At 42.6% G+C, this 24,966-nt stretch overlaps 1 protein-coding gene across 1 annotated transcript; it reads left to right on the top strand.

The window, feature by feature from the left end:
• Positions 1–10,946: 10,946 nt before the first annotated feature.
• LOC121449381 (leukocyte immunoglobulin-like receptor subfamily B member 3) lies at positions 10,947–15,901 on the top strand. Its single transcript, XM_041653752.1, has 9 exons — positions 10,947–10,980; positions 11,144–11,179; positions 11,350–11,634; positions 11,738–12,043; positions 13,167–13,451; positions 13,577–13,882; positions 14,109–14,405; positions 14,648–14,950; positions 15,709–15,901. Exons 1-9 carry the CDS (start codon positions 10,947–10,949, stop codon positions 15,843–15,845), a joined length of 1,989 nt encoding a protein of 662 aa, XP_041509686.1. The 3' UTR covers positions 15,846–15,901.
• The last annotated feature ends 9,065 nt before the right edge of the window (positions 15,902–24,966 follow it).

Genomic DNA, 24,966 nt, shown 5'->3' with positions numbered 1-24,966 from the left:
ATAGTTATCAAGACTTCAACCATTACCAATACTTCCTAACACTTCAGACCCTTTTGCATGAAGCTGTGGGAGGAGGAGTGAGCAATACCAAAGTGAACCAGAAGACAAAGGGCTGGATAGATCCAGCAGAGATAACTAATATCTCTGTAATTATAGACCTCCTCATATATCTAAGTCAGCAAACTACATGCTGGGATCATGGGAAGGAAGTGACCATGTCAGGAGTATCAAAATTTGTTTCCATGTATTGTCTCTCAGAGGAATAGTTTCAGGTTCTGACCTCTCTTCTCATCATTAATCAAAAAAAATGCCCCCACAGACATGACTACAGTCTAATCTCATCAAAGCATATCCTCAGTTGAGGTTCCCTGTTTCCAGTTGATTTTAGTCTTCTTCAAAATGACAAAAACCAGCCAATGCCCTCACTCGCCCCAGTGTATATTCTCAGATATGAGAATCCATGTATGAACCCTCCCATGTTCCTGGACTAGTTGATTCTCACAATAACCCTGAAGGAAATGTCATTGTCCTCATTGTACCCCAAGGAGGGGCAGGGGGAGATTATTACCAGCTTCAGTTTGAAAGTGAGCAGATGATATTCTTGCACTTTACACTGCAGTCAGAAAATTTGATCCCTGAGCTGAGTGCATTGAGACAGGATTTGTAGTGTCATGTCAGAAACTCTGGAACAGATAGAAAAGAAACACGGAAAAACACGGTGAAGAGGTTTGGAAGCAGAGAAGGGAGTAGAAGGGTCTTTCTAGGCCAAAAATGGAGAAGTCAGAGGAAAAAGAAAGTTGCCAGTGTCAAACCACAAGCTCAGGCAGGACGGAAGTCAGATCCCCAGTGAGTCACTAGGGCTTCCATAACTGTTTCTGCTATGGATTGCAGAATTATGCAGTGAGAGACCAGAGAGTACTTCGTAGGTCAGCCCATCAGAAATGCAGATCTCATGGAGATAACCCTTGTTTAACAGGGCGAAAGGAATATTGACACCAGAGATGCACATCTCATTAACCTATTCTAGCAAAATGATGAGGTATAAAATCTTCTGAATGTGTTAGCTGTCCTCATTGCAGATTTGGTGTGATGAGATCTTTCCCCCACATTACAGTTTGGGGAGTCTTCACACAGCATGGTAGTGTTAGTGTTACACCAAGATATTATGGTTTTTTGTTGCCATTGTGAAAGGTGATGTTTCTCTGATTTCTGTCTCACCTTCTTTATCATTTGTGTATAGGAGGGCTACTGATTTTGTTGACTTGATTTTGGATCCTGCCACATCACTGAAGGTGTTTAATAGCTATAGGAGTTCTATGTTAGAGTTTTTGGGTCACTTATATATACTATCATATCATCTGCAAATAACGAAAGATTGACTTCTTCCTTTCCAACATGAATCCCCTTGATCTCCTTTTGATGCCTTATTGCTATTGCTAAAACTCAAAAACTATGTTGAAGTGATATGGAGAGAGTGGACAGACTTGTCTATTTCTGATATTAGTGGAATCACTTGGAGTTTCACTCCATTTAATTTGATGTTAGCTGATGGCTTGCTATATATTACTTTTATTATATAAAGTTGTTTTCTTCTACTTCTTCTGGGTTAGGATGATCAAGTCTTCCTGTAGTGTGACCACTGGGTTCTGGTGTTACCATGCTGCTTTTTAGGTTATTGAAGGAACTCTTGCATTGGTGCCTACCCATCTCTTCCTTCAAATGAGGCCAGCAGTGTCTTTGCATCTTGGTCCAATCCTAGCTGTGGCTGTCTGAGTATTTGGGAGTTTTTCTTGGTCTGCTCACTACTGTCAATGTCTGTCTCAGAAAGACTCTGAGGTCTCTATACACCTGCTCTATTGGTCTTCTCTCCTGGTTTGCTCTCTTGGTGCTCTCTCTTAATCACCTCAGTGTGGTAGCATGCTCTTGGTCCCCTCAGTATTATAGCAAGCTCGCAGCTCTTAGGCAGTGTGTGGTTAGTACCTTGAATGATGTGGGTTTTGGGGGAGGCCTAGCTGCAGGAACCTGCCTGCTGGCTGACTAGAAAAGGTGAGGAGTTGGTGAAGGGCCCCTGGGTTTTGTCCTACTGGGGAGGTCCTAGAGAGTGGAGCAGGCAGACATGTGGCTGTTCACTCACCTCTCAGGTTCCCTCAGTATTGGAGCAATCCAGCTTCTTTATGTAGGCATTTAGTGCTATGAAATTTCCTCTTAACACTGCTTTCATTGCATCCCACAAGTATGGGTATGTTGTGTAGTCATTTTCATTGAATTTAGGAAATCTTTAATTTCTCCTTTATTTCTTCCTTGACCCATTGTGATTAAGGTAACTATTGTTTAATTTTCATGTGTGTGTGGAATTTCTGAAATTAGTGTTGCTCTTGAATTCTAATTTTAAGCCATGATGATCTGATAAGATACATGGGGTTATTCCAATATTTTTTATCTATTGGGGTTTGTTTTGTTACCTAGTATGTGGTCAGTTTTGAAGAAGGTTCCATGAGGTGCTGAGAAGAAGGTATATTCTTTTATGTTTGGATGGAATGTTCTATAGATATCTGTTAAATCCATTTGAGTCATAACATCTATAAGTTCCCTCATTTCTGTTAAGTTTCTGTCTGGCAGACCTGTCCCATGGTGAGAGTGGGGTGCTGAAGTCTCCCACTATTTTTTTTTTTTGTTTTGGTTTTTCGAGACTGGAACTAGCTCTGTAGACCAGGTTGGTCGTGAACTCACAGAGATCCGCCTTCCTCTGCCTCCCGAGTGCTGGGATTAAAGGCGTGCACCACCATCTCCCCTCTGAAGTCTCCCACTATTCATGTGTGGGGTTTAATGTGTGTTTTAAGCTTTTGTAGTGTTTCTTTTCCATATGAGGGTGCCCTAGTATTTGAGGCATAGATGTTCAGTATTGAGATTTCCTCTTGATGGATTTTTACTGCGACTAATATGAAATGTCCTTCTTTGTCTCTTTTGATTAAATTTAGCTTGAGGTCTACTTTGTTAGATATTAGGATAGTTACAACCACTTGTTTCTTAAGTCGATTTGATGGAAATTTTTTTCCCAACCCTTTATTCTAAAGTGATGTCTCTCTTTGAGGTTGAGGTGTGCTTCTTGTATGCAACAGACGGATGGATTCTGTTTTTGTTTCCAATCTGTTAGCCTGTGTCTTTTCGTATATGAGTTGAGTCCATTTATATTAAAGGATATTAAGGACCAGCAATTACTAGTTTCTGTTATTTTACTTTTTGTTGGTGGTGATGTTATTTTGTGTGTTTTTCCCTTTCCTGGGATTTCCTGCTGTGACATCAACTATTGTCTGTGTTTTTAAGGTTATAGCTAACTTCCTTCAGTTGGAGTTTTCCTTCTTGTACTTTGTGTAGGGCTGGGTTTGTGGCTAGGTATGGTTAAGTCTAGTCCTGTCATAGAGTATCTTGCTTTGACCATTGATGGTAAATGAAAACATCACTGGATATAATAATCTGGGCTTGTATCTGTGGTCTCTTAAAGTCTGTAGCTCATCGGCCCAGGACTTTCTTACTTTCATGCTTTCGATTGAGAATTCGGGTGTAATTCTAATAGCTCTACCTTTATATGTTACTTGACCTTTTTCCTTTGCAGCTCTTAATAGTCTTTCTTTATTCTGTATGTTTTGAATTTTGATTATTATATGGTAAGGAGACTTTTTTTTGATCCAGTGTATTTGGTGTTCTGTTAGCTTCTTGTACCTTCATAGGGATATCCTTCTTTTGGTTGGGAAAATTTTCTTCTACGATTTTGTTAAATATATTTTCTGTGCCTTTGAGCTGAAGTTTTTCTCCTTCTTCTATTTATTCTTAGATTTGGTCTTTTCATAGTGTCCCAGATTTCCTGGATGTTTTGTGTTACAGATTTTTAGGATTTAATGAATTTTTTTGACCAGTGAATCTGTTTCCTCTATAGTATCTTGAACCCTTAAGTTTCTTTCTTCCATCTCTTCTGTTCTGTTGGTTATGCTTATCTCTGTACTTCCTGTTTGTTTACTAAGATTTTCCATATCCAGAATTCTCTCTCTTTGTGTTTTCTTCATTGCTTCTATTTCAAACTTCAAGGTTTGATTTGTTTTCTACACATGTTTGAATTGTTTTTTTTCTTGGTATTCTTGGGGGTTTGAGAGATTTATTAATTCTTTGTATTAATTAATTTTTTTTTTGGTTTTTCAAGGCAGGATTTCTCTGTGGCTTTGGAGCCTGTCCTGGAACTAGCTCTGTAGACCAGGCTGGTCTCGAACTCACAGAGATCTGCCTGCCTCTGCCTCCCGAGTGCTGGGATTAAAGGCGTGCGCCACCATCGCCCGGCTAATTAATTAATTTATTATATGTATTAATTTATTTATTTATAATATATTTACATATATAAACACAGTTTATATATAATATATTTTATGTTTATAATTTATTATCATAATTATTTTATTATATTTATAATTTATATTTATTAAATTTTTTAATTTATTAATTTTTCCATTCAATTATTTACACTTCCTTCCCTCCTCCCAATCCCCTCCCGCTCCCCCACACCCCCCCACCGTCTCCCACCCTGCTTGAGAGAGGGCAGAGAACCCTGCTCTATGGGAAGTCCAAGGCCCTCCCCCCTACATCCATGCCTAGGGAGCCGTGCATCCATATAGACTAGGGTCCCAAAGCCAGTAAATGCCATAAAAACAAGACCCAGTGCCTTTATCAATGGCTTCTCAGTCAGCCCCCATTGTCAGTCACAATCAGAGAGCCCGGTTTGATCACATGCTCATTCAGAACAGGTCCAGCTGGATTTGTGAGCTCCCATTAGAACAGACACACTCCCTCAGATGGTGGACCAACCCCTCGCGATCCTGACTTCTTTGCTCGTCTTCTTCCTTCTTCTGCCTTTCAACTGGACTTTAGGAGCTCAATCCGTTGCTCTGATGAGGGTCTCTTTATCTCTATCCGTCACCGGACGAAGATTCTATGGTGACATTCGAGATAATCATCAGCGTGATAGTGGGGCAAGGACCTTTCAGGTACCCTCTCCTCTGCTGTCCAAGGACCTAGCTGGGGACATCCCCGTGGACACCTGGGATCCCCTCTAGAGCCAAGTCTCTTGCCAACTCTAAAATGGATCCCTTAATGTAGGTATTTTCTTCCCTGCTCCTATATCCACCCTTCCTCCATCTCCACCCTCCCACTCCCCCAAGCTGTTGCCAGTCCTTCCCTTCTCCCTTCCCTCTCCAACTCTCTCCTTTCCGCCAACCTCACCCTCACTCCTGCCACCACCCAAAATCCCTTGGACTGGAAGTTGTCTGTAGAACTTAGCATTTGTTTATTATGAACAATTGATGATTTGATTAAAAAAAAATTCACAAAACTGTTTGAAGGGGAAATGGAGTGTAGAAGTTAGTTTCATGACTGGAAAATAAATTCACCATTTTCATTCATCAGTTGACACCTTACTCCACTGGCATGCACTTCCTCCGCTAGTATCTTCACCATGGGGCTTCTCAGAATCCAAAGGGTCATTATCCCTCTAATTCTCATGACTAAAAATGCCATCAGACATTGATCATTGATTGTCTTTGTTCCTTTTACATGCACTCCACTGTAAGGTATTACCATCTTTGGAGTTTATCTTTAATTACAAAAATTAGTAATAGAAAACTCTGATACAAAAGCCTCCTTCATGAAATTTCACCTTCACATGACACACCAATGACATAAAGATAACCTCAATGTTTCATTGTGAGACCCAGGAGTCAGAAAAGCTCAACTGCTACAGGAAAGAAGCTCAACCTTCACGGAACCTCCATGGAAACATGCATGTGTGTAGATACTTTTCCATAGCCCCAAGGAACAGAACCAACATGACTCATGCCTGCCTCATTATAATTAAATCCAAGAGAATGAGCATGGAATCATTGCTGGGGATGGACAGTCCCATGCATAAATTCAGCTGGTGTGGCGCCTGATCTCTGACCCATGAAATGCATATATTATAGGGGATTAATAAATGTCACAGGTGCCTTACCAATTGCAGGGAAAAGCACTGTGTGCTTGCGAAATTTATAACATTGTAGTAATATATTAAGGGCACATTGCATCTTCTGTTTTCTTGGAAGCCTAATGAAGTTATTTGTCTCAGTTTCCAAATGGAACTCAAAGCCCACATTCAGGAGGAGGACTTACTCAATGCCAGACAGCTGAAACTTAGGAAAATCAGTGCTGTTGGTACGACTTCAAACCAGTTCAGCTGTGACTTCTCCTTAAAATATTTGCTGTTGCCCAATAAAAAAATTTGCTAAGAATATTCATTATTTGACTCTCTCCCATTAAACAAGAGACCTTCAGAGAGAGCTTGCAATGAGGCATCAATATGTCAAAGTCAAAATTAGAAAATTGTCAAGAAAATACAAAGGCCAGCTGTGATGAGTTTCTTGGTTAACAATTTGACTGTGTCTGGAATCAACTAAGAAAAAAGCAGATGAACACCTCTAAAAAGAACATTTTTATCAGAATTTAAATATTAATTTAATTAATATTATGTGTACTGGTGGTTTGTCTCAGTGTATGTCTGTCCTGGTGCCTGTGCAGGTCACACGTGGTCATCCGGTCACTCAGACTGTTCTTATGGAGATTGTGTGATGCATCAAGTGGTTGCTGGAGGCTGAAACAATATCCTCTGGAAGAGCATGTTGTGTGTGCGTGCACATGCATGTGTGGAAGAGTATGGATGTGTGTGCTTCATTCAGAGACTAAATATTGGGAAACGTGCTCCCTTGAACTGAAAAATAATTTGATCAAAAGTCAATAATCAAGATCTGAACCTACTTGGTAAAGGATAGAAAATAACTCATTTTCCAAAATATCAAAACACTAGATACAGTGTGAATGTACAGTGGGTCAAACAAGCATAGAGCCTGCACTTAAGATCCAGTCACTCAGATTCCACCCAATACTGAGGTAGATTCAAGACAGAGACTCTTTTACATTTCATTATGAGCTGATTGTAAAAAGTAACAGGCATTGTCCTCAGCTGGAAAACTCTGATGGACACCCAGGTTTAAAGGACTGACCCAGCAGAGTCTATCTGACTATGTGGTCAGCCACTGTGGTGCCTGTGGAGTGCGTTGCAAGGGGGCATGGGAAAAGGTTGATAAAGACATTATCATGACACTACATCCTGGGGAGTTCATATCCACCAGCAAATGTGATGTCTCTGCTGGACCTCTACATCTAACACATCTGTGTCAGAGAGGACACACAAAAGATGCCATATGTGGCTGTCAGGCATCTGAGGCAAGTTCATCACATGGAGTTCATCTCATCAGGCCAAGAGCTCTTGTGTCATTTCACCTAGGTCCATAGAGGAAAAAAGGTCACTGCGGGAAGAATTTTGGCTTTTGCAGAGGGAAGAGAGCCAGCTTCTCGTGAATTGATTTATCTTTGCTTGCTTCTCGACAGACTTTTATATTATTATACCTTAGCAAGTAAATTTCCGTATACCTAAACCTCTGATCTGAAGCTTCCCTAAAGAGACAAATGCCACAGACAAATGTCACAGGACCACTTGGTTTTCTTAGTTCTCCTACAACCAAATATTGCTTAGGTTTGAAACTTACAGGAAGAACTCAGATGAGCTTTACATATGCCAAACAGAAGGTAGAGAACAAACTTATTGCAAAGACAGATGCTAAACTCCAGCACACAAGCCAGCTGCCATGCTCTGCAGGAACACCGCACACAACCAGCAGAGGGCAGCACCTCTTCTCACTGACAATGAGGCCTGTGGGACGGACAGGTGAATGAGCTCACAACACTCAGTGCAACTCTGACCGGTCCAAATGGCATGGCCCATCACTTATTCTCAGGTCAGGAGAAACAGGTGCCCATGAAATCAATACGAGAGAGACACTCTAGCCATGTGACACACTTGGCATGACAACTCATACGGGTGCAAAAGACGTAGGGGCTGAGATAGAAATATCCCCGTAGAAATGGATATGATGAAATACTTGGGACATTTCCCCAGGGTGGGAGCCTTATACTAAATATAATTGTATTATTTCTTTGAAGAAAATTATATGTATAAAATACATTTGCTCATGTTCACCACATACTCTAGGAAACTTTTTCTTTCCTTTTCGGTGCCTGATATAACCCAGACTGACAAAAAAACACTGCAAAATAAGGATTTCCTTTAAGTCTTGATACTCTTAACTCTAGCTAATAATCCCTAATGTCAAAGACATGAGCCACAGCATCAGATGTATGTATTACTGGGGATCAAACACAGATATCTAAAAATGTCACACAAAAACTCTACCAACTGAGCACTGTCCTGATTTACAGGACATGTATAGACAGGCTTACAAGATAGTATTTCTTCCTATTGACATTGATACAAAGGAAACAAAGGGCGTCTGCTGGACTCAGCAACAAAAAGGGGAAATACTCAATGACCTCTCTCTCATCATCCATGTGACAAACAGGACATGTGTGTGCCATGGATACACCATTTGAAGTGATGTTAGGTAAGAGAATATTCCGCTTGGGACACATTCCTACCATGGGAACATTACTAAAGAGGAGGTTGAAAATTGGTAAGACTCAGAGGTGGTGGATGATACAAGATTCTCTGTTCTGAAACTGCAACACAGTTGCACATCTGAGCTCACAGTGGTTGTGATTACATCTATACATCCCTGTAAGCTGAGATAATGGAACAAAATCTCACACATAGATCAAGAGCAATTGGCATCTGGAGAGGAAGGGTCAGGTTTCTTTAATGGTGTGGCCCCTGGTACCATGCCCAAGAATATGAGAAGCACAAATTGAGCTACATGAAAGGAAGAGAACAGAAAGTTGGGGTGTAAGAAAGGGCAGTGTATTTTCAACAACTAGCAAGTCTCAAAAAAAATCAAAAAGAAGATCAGGTCAGAGAGAAGGGAAACCAGCAAGAGAGGTTGAGGAAGAAATGTTGAGGTACATGGTGGACTCCATCAAAACACAATACATACTGATATGACATTTTGAAACAATTGGGATGTTAAACCCATGGTCTGGTTGGTGGCCAACACCTTTAATACAAACAATTGAGACACAGGCAGGAAGATTTCTATGAGTTCCAGCCCAACCTGGTCTACATAACCAGCTCCAGGACAGCCAGGGCTCCACAGAGAGAGCTTGTCTTAAAACAACAACAAAGATAAGTAAGCTCATAGTCATAAGAAAAGGATAGCAGATGAAAATATTGAAAGAACAGAAATTGAAAATTACATGATAGAGTGGGTGTGACTCAGGGGTGGCTTAGGAGAATTAGAATACTGAAGGCCCCGCCATTACACCTACCAACAAAAGTAAAAGGAAACGAAATGTATTTACTGGGCTCTCTCTCTTAATCTTGGTTGCCAAAAAAATACTAACATGTAGGTCTTTGGAAAACTCCTGAAAGGCAAGATCATCACCCTTGAAGTTGAGCCCAGAGACTCCACAGGGGATGTCAAGGCCAAGATCCAAAACAAGGAAGGCATCCCACCTGATTAGCAGCATCTGGTATTTGCTGCCCCCAAAGTGAGCATGGCTGCCCCCTGGTCAACGGCAAAGTACAGAACACTCCCACACTTACCCTGGTTCTTCCCCTGTGTGGTGTAGAAAGACACTTAAAAGAAATCCCACACTAGCTGAGAACTGGAAATAATAGACTGTTATTTATTTAGGTGTAGACTCACAAATCAAAATTCTCTCCTGAATGGAGAACAGAAACCAAATCCCACAGCCAGAAAAAGAGGCCAGAAACATGCTTTACATCAGCATAAATAGCATAAGAGGCCACACCCCCAGTGGACGGTTAACTCAAAGGCTATTGGCTGTATGATTTCCTACAGCAGTGTGGTGGCATCCAAGAGCCATCCCTTTGCCAGTTTATTCACAAGCACAACAGTGACAAAGTCATGCACTACTGCCCACAAGTGCTGCCCACACCTGCAGTCCTGTGAAATTAACTGCCCCAGGAAGGGTGGCCACACCAGCAACCTGCATCCTAAGAAAGGCAAACAATGCTGAGAATTTGTTCTGTTCAAGATCCCCAGAAACAGTGAATACTTTTTTCTTTACCTGAAGAGGAAGGATTAAGGAAAGTGATGATTATAAGACTGGACTAGAGACACAGATCAGTGTATAAGTGTCTGCCATCACCTTCAGCCCTGACTCTATTCTACATTGCTCAATGAGAAAACTGCCTTCTGGAGTTGTCCTCCGACCTCCATGCAGGAGCTGTGACACATGTGAGTGTCACACATAAAGAAGAAATAAGTGCAATATATTATTATCACATACATGCAATTTAAAGACGTAACTGTAAATAAATAAATAAGTGTAATTTAGATTTGGAATGGAAAGTACACATATCCAAAAATAACAAACAGCCAGAGAAAGCAGTCCACATTTGGAACCCATCACTCAAGACTATGAGGAAAGGAGTATAAATCTCATTCCAGGCAGATGTACACAGCAAGACCCTTCACAGAAACCTTCAAACATTTTGAATATGAAAACTATTTCACATAAAAATGTGAAAAGAAATAAAACAAACACATATTTAAATTTGTATTTTTTTAGGTATAATATTCATACATGTCTGCTACATGGTAAGAAATCTGGTCCTGACAAAGATGAGGACAGATAAGACAGATGCGGATGGGGTTATGGAAATGACATCCATCAAATATTGACTGAAGAATCTACTGCCTGACCTAGGCACAGTATTGGGGAAGTCAGAGCTGGTGCCTGAGGAGGGCAGTTCCCCTTCCTGTGGGGCTGCTCCAGTACAACCCTGTCATGGGGAGTTCCTGCCTCCAGAGGCCACACCCTATGTCTCCTGTCCCTGCAGTCAGTCTCTGTTGTTCTGCCCAGGAGCACAGTTGCAGACTACAGGAAGAGATACCATGACCTTCACCTGCACAGCCCTGCTCTGTGTAGGTGAGATGTGGAGAAGGGGAGGGGATACCATTGGCTAGAAATGATGCTGCCCCACCGCTCAGCACTGGCCCATCAGGAAAGCCCTGGGTCTCAGGGGGTTCTAAAGAGGGGAGGACCTGCTCAAGCCTCAGGGACAAACCTCTCACAGGAAACTCTCTTCCAGGACTGACTCTGGGCCTTGGGACCCCAGTGCTGACAGGTGAGTGAGTGTCTGCAGATGTCCTGACCTTGGCTTCCATCATCATCAGGAGCCCTGCCTGGGCAGTGAGGATGGAAACAACACACGTGCACTGGGGGTGATGAGGGCTTGGGAATGGGGTTGCAATCTTAGGATGGCTGTCCTGAGTCCTAGCTGCTCTTTTCTTGCAGGGACCCTTCCTAAGCCTGTCCTCAGGGCACAGCCACACTCTGTGGTCTCCAAGCAGAATAAGGTGACCTTCCTGTGTGAGGGAGCCGCAGGAGCCAAAGACTATAGATTGCACAAAGAGGACTACCTAAATCCATGGCAGAGAGAGATTTCACAGAACCCTAAGAAAAAGAATGAATTCTCAATCTCAAAATTAGATCGCCACCACGCAGGGCAATATTGTTGTCAATATTGGACCCTTAATCGATGGTCAAAGTACAGTGACTTCCTGGAGCTGGTGGTGACAGGTGAGAGGACACAGTCTGTTCAGTAAGTATGTCCACCCCCTCACAACCGAGGAACATAATGAGACTATCGAGGACATTTAACTGATTCCTTCTTCTCTCCTAGGATTCTACAGCAAACCCAGGCTGTCAGCCCAGCCCAGCCCTGAGGTGACTGAAGGACAGAATGTCACCCTACAGTGTGACGCAGGGGAGGCACATTACTGTTTCATTCTGACTAAGGAAGGACCACAGCAGCAGTCCCAAAAACTGGACTCACGCTGTAACATCTATACCTTGGAGCGCCATGCCCAGTTCTCTGTGGGCCCTGTGACCTCCAGTCAAAGGTGGACATTCAGATGCTACAGCTTTAACAACTACAGCCCTCAGGTGTGGTCAGAACCTAGTGACCCCCTGGAGCTCCTGGTCCCAGGTAAGGAAGCCTAGCCTTTCCCTAAGATGATGCTGAAATGATATAGGTGCTAAGAGAGGCCTTGGTGTGTGGTGTGTGTGAGCAGCCAGGGCTCCTGAGTCTATTAACACAGAGCATGGACGACAGTGGTCACAAGATACAGAATCCAAGGCAGACAGTGACAGCAAAGCCCAGGAGATCCAGGACAGATGAATCTTCATGGAGCCTTGTGTTACTCTGGATCAGCTCAAGAACCATCATCCAAGCCGGGCGGTGGCGGCGCACACCTTTAATCCCAGCACTCAGGAGGCAGAGGCAGGCGGATCTCTGTGAGTTCGAGGCCAGCCTGCTCTACAAAAGCTAGTTTCAGGACAGGCTCCAAAACAACAGAGAAACCCTGTCTCGAAAAACCAAAAAAAAAAAAAAAACCATCATCCACAAGAGCACAGTAATCCCAGAAGAGAGAGAGGAGCCAGAGCTTCAGGACACCAGGAGAACAGAGTCCACAGAATCAACTAAGCAGGGATCATGAGGGTTCACAGAGACTGAAGCAGCAACCACTGAGCCTGCTTGGGTCTGCCTTAGGCCCTCTGCACATATACTGTGGTTGTTTAGCTTGGGTTTCTGTTGTTGTTTGTTTGCTTGCATGTTTGTTGGTTTGTTTTGGAGTCTCACTGTGTAGCTCTGGCTGTCCTGGACCTCACATTGTAGTCCAGGCTAGCCTTGAACTCACAGAGATCCGCCTGCATCCACCTCATGGTGCTGAGGATTAAAGGAATGCACCTTCACTAACTGACTAGCTTGGGGATTTAGTTAGACTGATAACAATGAGAGTGAGGAAGTCTCTCACTTACACGTGGATCTTTTTCCTCATCTGGGTTGTGTTGTCCACCTTAATATGATGGTGTGTGACTAGTCTTATTGCATGCTGTTAGCCCATGTTGCATTAATATCATGGAGAAGGTGGACTTTTCTGAAGGGAAATGGAGCAGTGGATCTGGGGAGAGAGGAGGTGAGGAAGTTGCTGTTGGGGTGTATTGTATGACAGAAGAATAAATTAACAAGAAAAGAAGTGCCATCCAAAGTGACTTTCCCTGTGCCACTGTCAGACAGACTCATCCCCTTCTCTCCTTCTTCCTTGCAGGGACCCTCCATAAACCCACCATCAAGGCTGAGCCAGGATCTGTGATCACCTTCGGAAGTCCCATGAACATCTGGTGTCAGGGGACCCTGGAGGCAGAAATCTATGTTCTGCATAAAGAGGGAAGCCAAAAACCCTGGGGTACAAAGACCCCAGAGAAGCCGGAGAACAAGGCCAAGTTCTCCATCCCTTTTGTGACATACCAACATGGGGGACAATATCGCTGTTACTACTACAGCTCAGCTGGCTGGTCAGAGCGCAGTGACACCCTGGAACTGGTGGTAACAGGTGAGGGGACAGTCAGGGTCTCAGCCCCAGGCTCTACTTTTAGCTGTATTCCCCTCCCTCAGCCTAGCCCTGAAGAACACCGTCGCTGTGTGAGCTCATGTAAATTTCTGCGTCTTCTGTCCTAGGAATCCACAACAGTAAACCCGGCCTGACAGCCCTACCCAGCCCGGTGGTGACCTCAGGAGGGAACGTGACTCTCCAGTGTGTCTCAGGGGAGAAATATGACAAGTTCATTCTCACCAAAGAAGATCAGAAGTTCCTCAACTCCGTGGACTCACAGTATATACACAGTACTAGGCAGTACCAAGCCTTGTTCTCTATAGATCATGTAACACCAGATCACAAAGGGACATTCAGATGTTATGGTTACTACAATCATACTCCACAGCTGCTGTCAGGACCCAGTGACCCCCTGGAAATACACATCTCTGGTGAGTCACTCCCATCATCGACCAATCATTTCTGAATCCCGATGCCTTTGCCATGGAAGTGTCTTACTGGGTAGTTGCAGATAAAAGGTGAAAAAGGAAGAGCCTGGTTCCTGTGCCAGAGCCTCACCCCTGGGTAGAAGCAGTGATGTGTGCAGGGCAGGGTGGGAGAGGATAAGTGCTTGGTAAAAGCCAGCTCCTCCATCACTAGCCTGTCACCTTTTTCTAGGTCTGTCTAAGAAGCCCTCCCTGCTGACTCACCAAGGCCATATCCTGGATCCTGGAAAGAGCCTCACCCTGCAGTGTTGCTCTGACATCAAATATGACAGATTTGTCCTGTACAAATTGGGGGGAGCTGACTTCATCCAGCAAGATGGCCAGTGGACTCAGTCCGGTCTCTCCTTGGCCAACTTCACACTGGGCTCTGTGAGCAACTCTACTGGAGGCCAATACAGATGCTATGGTGCTCACAACCTCTCCTCTGAGTGGTCAGCCTCCAGTGACCCCCTGGACATCCTGATCTCAGGTGAGGAACTAAATAGATTCCCTGGGTACCTAATCTCTACTAGGGCTCTCTTTGGAGAATTAATGAGGTGCTGGCTGGGATGAGGGACAGGGATCTTATTTAGCAATAGAAGCAGAGGCAGGGGAGCAGGAGATGGACTCAGGCAAAAAAAGTAACAGAGTCCTAGATGTTCACGGAAGATCCAGGTGTTGTGTCAGCTCAGAACAATGAAGGCAGCCTCTCATCATCTCTCTCTTCTTTAGGACAGTTTCAAGTCATTCCTTCCCTCTCTGTGAATCCTAACTCCATGCTACACTCTGGAGACAACGTGACCCTGTTGTGTAAGACAGCAGACACAGTGGACACTTTCATTCTGTCCAAGGAGGGAGCAACACAACAACCCCAGAGACTAAAACCAAAGTTCCAATTTCGGGAGTTCCAGGCAGAATTCACCATGAGTGCTGTGACATCTGACCTCTTGGGCACATACAGGTGCTATGGTTCTGCAGGCTCATCTCTCTACCTGTTGTCACATGCCAGTGCCCCTGTGGAGCTCACTGTCTCAGGTGAAGTGACCCTGAACTGTCATGGTGACTTAAGATCCAAACACTAGGAGTGACCTTGACATGGTGAGATCAAAAGGACAATAGGAAAGTTATTCAAAAGGCACTATCCCTGCCATAGAAGTGGATACCAGTAGCAGTCTATCAAATAATGTCCTCTCCTTCCTCTATTATATCTAGGTTTGGAGTAAACAGCATGAAGCTGTTGGGGAGGTTTCAGAGCAGATGTAGAACAGTGAGCAGAGTCAGGATCGCTTCATTAGCATCGAATCCTCACACTCGTGTAATGTCAGGACAATTTATTCTACTCTTAATTTTCTGTTTTCACTGGTGTTTCACAGTGGTGCTGAAGGAACTAATAAGAATAAGGGATGGAACCCAGCTATGCCAAGGAAAAAAGATTCATTCCAGAACTTTATTAGTTTATACGATGAGAATGATGGGTATTTATATTAAGTGAGAAAGCAGAACACAGAAAAATCCCTTAGGTCACAAGCCCACATCATACTCTTATGTTCACAAGATCACTGAAGACTATCAGCCCATCCTAGAACATGCCCAAACCCAAGGCATTTGAATAAAGAAAATTCAAACTCAAACCACTGAAAACATAAAGGCCAAATTCTGTCCGGGGAATGTATGGGAATGAATGTGGGCATTCAATTATCTTAGAGACATTTAGTTATCTTGGGGACATTTAGCTTCTTTGGGGGAATTTTGACCATCACTAAACTCTGTAACTTTTTTGTCCACAACCACAGGCTCAGACAAACGAGATCACACAGTGGAGAATCTCATCAGGATGGGATTTGCTGCCATGATCCTCATAGTCCTTGGGATTCTGGTCTTTGAGGCTTGGGACAGCCAGAGGCAAAGCCAATGTGCAGTCCGGATGTAACCAGAAGAGAAAGAAGTAAATATTTCATGGATACAAACCCTGTGAAATAAATCTAATGATCCAGATTTTCTGTAAAAATCCAGTTCTTACTTTGAGGAACTGCTGTGAGAGAATGTCCAGGGAGCAAAGGGGTTTTGCATGCAGAAGAAGGTGTGAGTGTTGGATGCAGAGGAAGGTATGAGTGTTGGATGCAGAGGAAGGTGTGATACTGGTAGGCCCATGGAGGGAGATGTGTCGTGGTCTTGATATCATGATGTCTAGAGTAAACTCTAGAAATTGATACTCTAATAATTGCTATATTTGAGGTCAATGGAAGGGGTACAAGGAGCTAGGATACCACATGAAACCTTCCAGCCCAGATGCTCAAGGGTCCTTTCCACTCAGTGCACAACACTAGTTCACAGAAAGTTATACAAATGATGAAGGGAATAGGTTGCTGATGGAAGCATGAGGAGAGTCTATTGTCCCCCTGCTGGGAAACTATAGTGGTTTAGTATTCATGTTTTAAAAGAAAAACCTGCCTGAAAGTCAGAATGCAAGACAGACACCCTAGACATCGATATAGGTTAGGCAATGGTGGCACACAACTTTAATCCCATCAGCCACACTAATTAGCCATATGACTGGGATGTGGTGTTGCACATATTTAACCCTAGCACTAAAGAGAAATATAAGATGCAAGGAGACATGTCGCAGCAGTCTTGGTCTGAGGATTTATGGTGGCAGGATCACCCATTAGATCTGAACTAGTAGTAAGAGCTAGCGCTGGCCACTTTGCTTTTCTGATCTTCAGCTTGATCTCCAGTATCTGTCTCTGGGATTTTATTGTTTGTGCCACAGGAAACAAATAGTTATCAAGACTTCAACCATTACCAATACTTCCTAACACTTCAGACCCTTTTGCATGAAGCTGTGGGAGGAGGAGTGAGCAATACCAAAGTGAACCAGAAGACAAAGGGCTGGATAGATCCAGCAGAGATAACTAATATCTGTGAAATTATAGACCTCCTCATATATCTAAGTCAGCAAACTACATGCTGGGATCATGGGAAGGAAGTGACCATGTCAGGAGTATCAAAATTTGTTTCCATGTATTGTCTCTCAGAGGAATAGTTTCAGGTTCTGACCTCTCTTCTCATCATTAATCAAAAAAAATGCCCCCACAGACATGACTACAGTCTAATCTCATCAAGGCATATCCTCAGTTGAGGTTCCCTGTTTCCAATTGATTTTAGTCTTCTTCAAAATGACAAAAACCAGCCAATGCCCTCACTCGCCCCAGTGTATATTCTCAGAAATAAGAATCCATGTATGAACCCTCCCATGTTCCTGGACTAGTTGATTCTCACAATAACCCTGAAGGAAATGTCATTGTCCTCATTGTACCCCAAGGAGGGGCAGGGGGAGATTATTACCAGCTTCAGTTTGAAAGTGAGCAGATGATATTCTTGCACCTTACACTGCAGTCAGAAAATTTGATCCCTGAGCTGAGTGCGTTGAGACAGGATTTGTAGTGTCATGTCAGAAACTCTGGAACAGATAGAAAAGAAACACGGAAAAACACGGTGAAGAGGTTTGGAAGCAGAGAAGGGAGTAGAAGGGTCTTTCTGGGCCAAAAATGGAGAAGTCAGAGGAAAAAGAAAGTTGCCAGTGTCAAACCACAAGCTCAGGCAGGACGGAAGTCAGATCCCCAGTGAGTCACTAGGGCTTCCATAACTGTTTCTGCTATGGATTGCAGAATTATGCAGTGAGAGACCAGAGAGTACTTCGTAGGTCAGCCCATCAGAAATTCAGATCTCATGGAGATAACCCTTGTTTAACAGGGCGAAAAGGAATATTGACACCAGAGATGCACATCTCATTAACCTATTCTAGCAAAATGATGAGGTATAAAATCTTCTGAATGTGTTAGCTGTCCTCATTGCAGATTTGGTGTGATGAGATCTTTCCCCCACATTACAGTTTGGGGAGTCTTCACACAGCATGGTAGTGTTAGTGTTACACCAAGATATTATGTTTTTTTGTTACCATTGTGAAAGGTGATGTTTCTCTGATTTCTGTCTCACCTTCTTTATCATTTGTGTATAGGAGGGCTACTGATTTTGTTGACTTGATTTTGGATCCTGCCACATCACTGAAGGTGTTTAATAGCTATAGGAGTTCTATGTTAGAGTTTTTAGGGTCACTTATATATACTATCATATCATCTGCAAATAACGAAAGATTGACTTCTTCCTTTCCAACATGAATCCCCTTGATCTCCTTTTGTTGCCTTATTGCTATTGCTAAAACTCAAAAACTATGTTGAAGTGATATGGAGAGAGTGGACAGACTTGTTTATTTCTGATATTAGTGGAATCACTTGGAGTTTCACTCCATTTAATTTGATGTTAGCTGTCGGCTTGCTATATATTACTTTTATTATATAAAGTTGTTTTCTTCTACTTCTTCTGGGTTAGGATGATCAAGTCTTCCTGTAGTGTGACCACTGGGTTCTGGTGTTACCATGCTGCTTTTTAGGTTATTGAAGGAACTCTTGCATTGGTGCCTACCCATCTCTTCCTTCAAATGAGGCCAGCAGTGTCTTTGCATCTTGGTCCAATCCTAGCTGTGGCTGTCTGAGTATTTGGGAGTTTTTCTTGGTCTGCTCTCTACTGTCAATGTCTGTCTCAGAAAGACTCTGAGGTCTCTATACACCTGCTCTATTGGTCTTCTCTCCTGGTTTGCTCTCTTGGTGCTCTCTCTTAATCACCTCAGTGTGGTAGCATGCTCTTGGTCCCCTCAGTATTATAGCAAGCTCGCAGCTCTTAGGCAGTGTGTGGTTAGTACCTTGAATGATGTGGGTTTTGGGGGAGGCCTAGCTGCAGGAACCTGCCTGCTGGCTGACTAGAAAAGGTGAGGAGTTGGTGAAGGGCCCCTGGGTTTTGTCCTACTGGGGAGGTCCTAGAGAGTGGAGCAGGCAGACATGTGGCTGTTCACTCACCTCTCAGGTTCCCTCAGTATTGGAGCAATCCAGCTTCTTTATGTAGGCATTTAGTGCTATGAAATTTCCTCTTTTTTTTTAATAATTTTTTTATTAAGAAAAGAAGAAAAAAAACATAAACAAAAAACAAGTTTCCACCTCCTCCAAGCCTCCCATTTCCCTCCCCCTCCTCCCACCCTTCTCCCCCTCCTCCCACCCTTCTACCCCTCCCCCCACTCCTCTCCCCCTCCCTCTCCAGTCCACAGAGCAGTCCAGGTTCCCTGCCCTGTGGTAAGTCCTAGGTCCTCCCCCCTCCGTCCATATCTAGGAAGGTGAACATCCAAACTGGCTAGGCTTCCACAAAGCCAGCACATTAAGTAGGATCAAAACCCCGTGCCATTGTCCTTGGCGTCTCATCAGCCCTCATTGTTCGCCATGTTCAGAGAGTCCGGTTTTATCCCATGCTTTTTCGGTCACAGTCCAGCTGGCCTTGGTGAGCTCCCAGTAGATCAGCTCCACTGTCTCAGTGGGTGGGTGCACGCCTCGTGGTCCCGACTTCTTTGCTCATGTTCTCCCTCCTTCTGCTCCTCATTGGGACCTTGGGAGCTCAGTCCAGTGCTCCAGTGTGGGTCTCTGTCTCTGTCTCCATCCATCACCAGATGAAGGTTCTATGATGATATGCAAGATATTCGTCAGTATTGCTCTCGGATAGGGTCATTTCAGGTTCCCAATCCTCAGCTACCCAAGGAACTAACTGGGAACCTCATGTTGGGCACTTGGGAGCCCCTCTAGGGTCAAATCTCTTGCTCACCCTAAAGTGGTTCCCTTAACTAAGAATTGTGGTTCCGTGCTCCCCTATCCACCTTTCCTTTATCCCAATTCTCCTGATTCCCCAAGTCCCCCCTCCTTCCCTTCTACCTTTTCTCTCCCCATCTCCCCTTACCCCCATCCCACCCCACCCCCAAGATCCTAATTTTCTCCCCGGCAATTGGGTCTACTTCCCTTAGCCAAGAGGATAACTATATGTTTTTCCTTGGGTTCACCTTCTTACTTAGCTTCTTTAGGTTCACCTATTGTAGACTCCGTGGCCCTAATTTATGGCTAGAAACCAATTATGAGCGAGTACATCCCATGTTCATCTTTTTGGGTCTGGGACACCTCACTCAGGATAGTGTTTTCTATTTCCATCCATTTGCCTGCAAAATTCGAGAAGTCATTGTTTTTTACCGCAGCGTAGTACTCTAGCGTGTATATATTCCATACTTTCTTCATCCATTCTTCCATTGAAGGGCATCTAGGTTGTTTCCAGGTTCTGGCTATTACAAATAATACTGCTATGAACATAGTTGAACAAATGCTTTTGTCATATGATAGAGCATCTCTTGGGTATATTCCCAGGAGTGGTATTGCTGGGTCCAGGGGTAAGTTGATCCCGAATTTCCTGAGAAACCGAAACACTGACTTCCACAGTGGTTGCACAAGATGGCATTCCCACCAGCAATGGATGAGGGTACCCGTTCCTCCACAGCCTCTCCAGCAAAGGTTATCCTTGGTGTTTTTGACTTTAGCCATTCTGACAGGTGTAAGATGATATCTCAAAGTTGTTTTGATTTGCATTTCCCTGATTGCTAAGGAAGTTGAGCACGACTTTAAGTGTCTTTTGGCCATTTGAACTTCCTCTGCTGAGAATTCTCTGTTCAGTTCAGTGCCCCATTTTTTAATTGGGTTAATTAGCATTTTAAAGTCTAGTTTCTTGAGTTCTCTATATATTTTGGAGATCAGACCTTTGTCTGTTGTGGGGTTGGTGAAGATCTTCTCCCAATCAGTAGGTTGCCTTTGTGTCTTATTGACTATGTCCTTTGCTTTACAGAAGCTTCTCAGTTTAAGTAGGTCCCATTTATTCAATGTTGCCCTTAATGTCTGTGCTTCTGGGGTTATACATAGGAAGCGATCTCCTGTGCCCAGCTCCTGTAGGGTACTTCCCACTTTCTCTTCTATCAGGTTCAGTGTGTTCGGGCTGATATTGAGGTCTTTAATCCATTTGGACTTGAGTTTTGTGCACGGTGATAGATAAGGGTCTATTTTCATTCTTCTACAAGATGACATCCAGTTGTGCCAGCACCATTTGTTGAAGATGCTTTCTTTCTTCCATTTTATACTTTTAGCTCCTTTATCGAAAATCAGGTGTTCATAGGTTTGTGGGATAAAATCCGGGTCTTCTATACGATTCCATTGGTCGACTTCTCTGTTTTTATGCCAGTACCACACTGTTTTCATTACTGTAGCTCTGTAATAGAGTTTGAAGTCAGGGATGGTAATGCCTCCAGAAGATCCTTTATTGTATAGGATTGTTTTGGCTATCCTGGGTTTTTTGTTTTTCCATATAAAGTTGATTATTGTCCTCTCCAGATCTGTGAAGAATTTTGATGGGATCTTGATGGGGATTGCATTGAATCTATAAATAGCCTTTGGTAGAATTGCCATTTTTACTATGTTGATCCTCCCAATCCAAGAGCAAGGGAGGTCCATCCATTTTTTGGTATCCTCTTCAATTTCTTTCTTCAATGCCTTAAAGTTCTTGTCAAATAGATCTTTCACTTCCTTGGTTAGATGTACCCCAAGATATTTTATGCTGTTTTTGGCTATTGTGAATGGTGAAGCTTCTCTGATTTCCCTCTCTGCTTCCATATCCTTTGTGTATAAGAGGGCGACTGATTTTTTGGAGTTGATCTTGTATCCTGCCACATTACTAAAGCTGTTTATCAGCTGTAGGAGTTCTTTGGTGGAGTTTTTGGGGTCGCTTATGTACACTATCATATCATCTGCAAATAACGAAAGTTTAACTTCTTCCTTTCCAATTCGAATCCCCTTGATTCCATTATGTTGTCTTATTGCTATTGCTAGAACTTCAAGCACTATATTGAAGAGGTATGGGGAGAGTGGACAGCCTTGTCGTGTTCCTGAGTTAAGCGGGATGGCTTTGAGTTTCTCTCCGTTTAATTTGATGTTAGCTGTCGGCTTGCTGTATATAGCTTTTATTATATTTAGGTATGACCCTTGTATCCCTAATCTCTCCAAGACTTTTAACATAAATGGATGTTGAATTTTGTCAAATGCTTTTTCAGCATCTAATGAAATGATCATATGGTTTTTTTCTTTCAGTTTATTTATATGCTGGATTACATTGATAGATTTTCGTATGTTGAACCAGCCCTGCATCTCAGGAATGAAGCCTACTTGATCATAATGGATAATTTTTCGGATGTGTTCTTGGATTCGATTTGCCAGTATTTTGTTGAGGATTTTTGCGTCGATATTCATGAGTGAGATTGGCCTGTAGTTCTCTTTCCTGGTTGAGTCTTTGAGTGGTTTTGGTATCAGAGTAATTGTGGCTTCATAAAAGGAGTTTGGTAATGACCCTTCTGTTTCTATCTTGTGGAATACATTAAGGAGTATAGGTATTAGATCTTCTTGGAAGATCTGGTAGAATTCCGCATTGAAACCATCTGGTCCTGGGCTTTTTTTGGTAGAGAGGTTTTTGATAACCTCTTCTAATTCTTCGCGACTAACAGGTCTATTTAGATTGTTCACCAGGTCCTGATTTAACTTTGGTATATGATATTTATCTAAAAAAGTATCCATTTCCTTTACATTTTCCAATTTTGTGGCATATAGGCTTTTGTAGTAAGATCTAATGATTCTCTGAATTTCCTCTGTGTCTGTGGTTATGTCCCCCTTTTCATTTCTGATCTTATTAATTTGCAAATTCTCTCTCTGACGTTTGATTAGCTTGGATAGTGGTTTGTCAATCTTGTTGATTTTCTCCAGGAACCAGCTTTTTGTTTCATTGATTTTTTGTATTGTTTTCTGTGTTTCTATTTTGTTGATTTCAGCCCTCATTTTGATTATTTCCAGTCTTCTACTCCTCCTAGGTGAGTCTGCTTCTTTTTTTTCTAGAGCTTTCAGGTGGGCTGTTAAGTCTCCAATGTGAGCTTTCTCTGTTTTCTTTAAGTGGGTGGGCACTTAGTGCTATGAACTTTCCTCTTAGGACTGCTTTCATAGTGTCCCATAAGTTTGAGTATGTTGTTTCTTTATTTTCATTGAATTCCAGGAAGACTTTAATTTCTTTCTTTATTTCTTCCTTAATCCAGCTATGGTTCAATAGTTGACTGTTCAGTTTCCATGACTTTGTATGCTTTCTGGGGGTAGCATTATTGTTGAATTCTAACTTTAATCCATGGTGATCTGATAAGACACAGGTGGTTACTAATATTTTTTTTGTAACTGTGGATGTTTGCTTTGTTACCGACTATGTGGTCGATTTTCGAGAAGGTTCCATGAGCTGCAGAGAAGAAGGTATATTCTTTCCTATTTGGATGGAATGTTCTATAGATGTCTGTTAAGTCCATTTGATTCATTACCTCCACTAATTCTCTTATTTCTCTGTTAGGTTCCTGTCTGATTGACCTGTCCATTGGTGAGAGAGGAGTGTTGAAGTCTCCTACTATTAGTGTGTGCGGTTTGATGGCTGCCTTGAATTTTAGCAATGTTTCTTTTATGTACGTGGGTGCTTTTATATTAGGGGCATAGATGTTCAGGATTGAGACTTCATCCTGATGAACTGTTCCTGTTATGAGTATAAAATGCCCCTCTCCATCTCTTCTGATTGATTTAAGTTTAAAGTCAACTTTGTTAGAGATTAGTATGGCCACACCTGCCTGTTTCTTAGGACCATTTGCTTGATAGGCCTTTTCCCAGCCCTTTACTCTGAGTAGGTGCCTGTCTTTGTGGTTGAGGTGTGTTTCTTGTAAACAGCAGAATGTTGGATCCTGTTTTCTTATCCAATCTCTTAGCCTGTGCCTTTTTATAGGTGAGTTGAGTCCATTGACATTAAGTGATATTAATGACCAGTGGTTGTTAACTCCGGTCATTTTTTTTTAGTCGTAGAGTTTGTGTGTTTCCCTTCTTTGTTTTGTGTTGGTGAAGGGTCTCTAGATGTCTGAGGTATTGTGGTCATTGTTGGACTCCTTGGTTAGTGATTTTCCTTCAATTACTTTCTGTAAGGCTGGATTTGTGGCTGCGTATTGTTTAAATTTGTTTTTATCCTGGAAAATTTTATTTTCTCCATTTATAGTGAATGAAAGCTTGGCTGGGTATAGTAATCTGGGCTTGCACCCATGGTCTCTCAGTTTCTGCAGTACATCTAACCAGGACCTTCTGGCTTTCATGGTTTCCATGGAGAAGTCAGGTGTAAGTCTGATAGGTTTACCTTTATAAGTAATTTGGCCTTTTTCCTTTGCAGCTCTTAATATTCTTTCCTTATTTTGTATGCTTTGTGTTTTGATAATTATATGGCGAGGGGATGTTTTTTTTTGATCCAGCCTATTCGGTGTTCTGTATGCTTCTTGCACCTTCATAGGAAAATCTTTCCTTAGGTTGGGAAAGTTTTCTTCTATAATTTTATTAAATAGATTTTCTGGACCATTGAGCTGCCCTTCTTCTCCTTCTTCTACTCCTATTATTCTTAGGTTTGGTCTTTTTATTGTGTCCCATATTTCCTGAATGTTTTGTGATGAGAGTTTGTTGGACTTGCTGTTTTCTTTGATCAGTGTGTTTATTTTCTCTATGGTATCTTCAGAATCCGAGAGTCTTTCTTCTATCTCTTGTATTCTGCTGGTTATGCTTGTTTCTGTAGTCTCTATTCGTTTACCTAGATTTTCCATGTCCAGACGGCCCTCTGTTTGTGTTTTCTTCTTTGCCTCCATTTCAGTTTTCAGGTCTTGAACTGTTTCCATTATCTGTTTGATTGTTTTTCCTTGGTTTTCTAGGGTATCATTCACTGATTTATTCAATTCTTCAAACTTTCTGTTATATTTCTCATCCATTTCTATAAGGGCGTTTTTTACATGCTGTTTAAGGGTGTCAATCACTTTCATGAAGTCAATCTTTTCTCCTTCCTCTTGATTAAGGGGTTCTTGTCCTCCCGTTGTGAGGTCGCTTGTTTCTGGTAGCTTCATGTTGCTTTTCAGCTTGTTGGGCGAATTCTTGCCTTGACGTCGGCCCATCTCTTCTTCCAAATGCTCCCTATGGATCTTCTTTTACCGGATTAGGTCTCCTTGCCTACCAAACGCTGTCTCTCCCCAATGTTGGCTCTCCCAA

The sequence above is a fragment of the Microtus oregoni genome, unplaced genomic scaffold, assembly GCF_018167655.1.
Source record: "Microtus oregoni isolate MIOR12 unplaced genomic scaffold, Mior012 000006F_ref0000085, whole genome shotgun sequence".
In the NCBI taxonomy this organism is placed as follows: Eukaryota; Metazoa; Chordata; class Mammalia; order Rodentia; family Cricetidae; genus Microtus; species Microtus oregoni.
The sequence above is the reverse complement of the archived record's forward strand: the minus strand, read 5'-3'. Positions and strand labels throughout refer to the sequence as shown.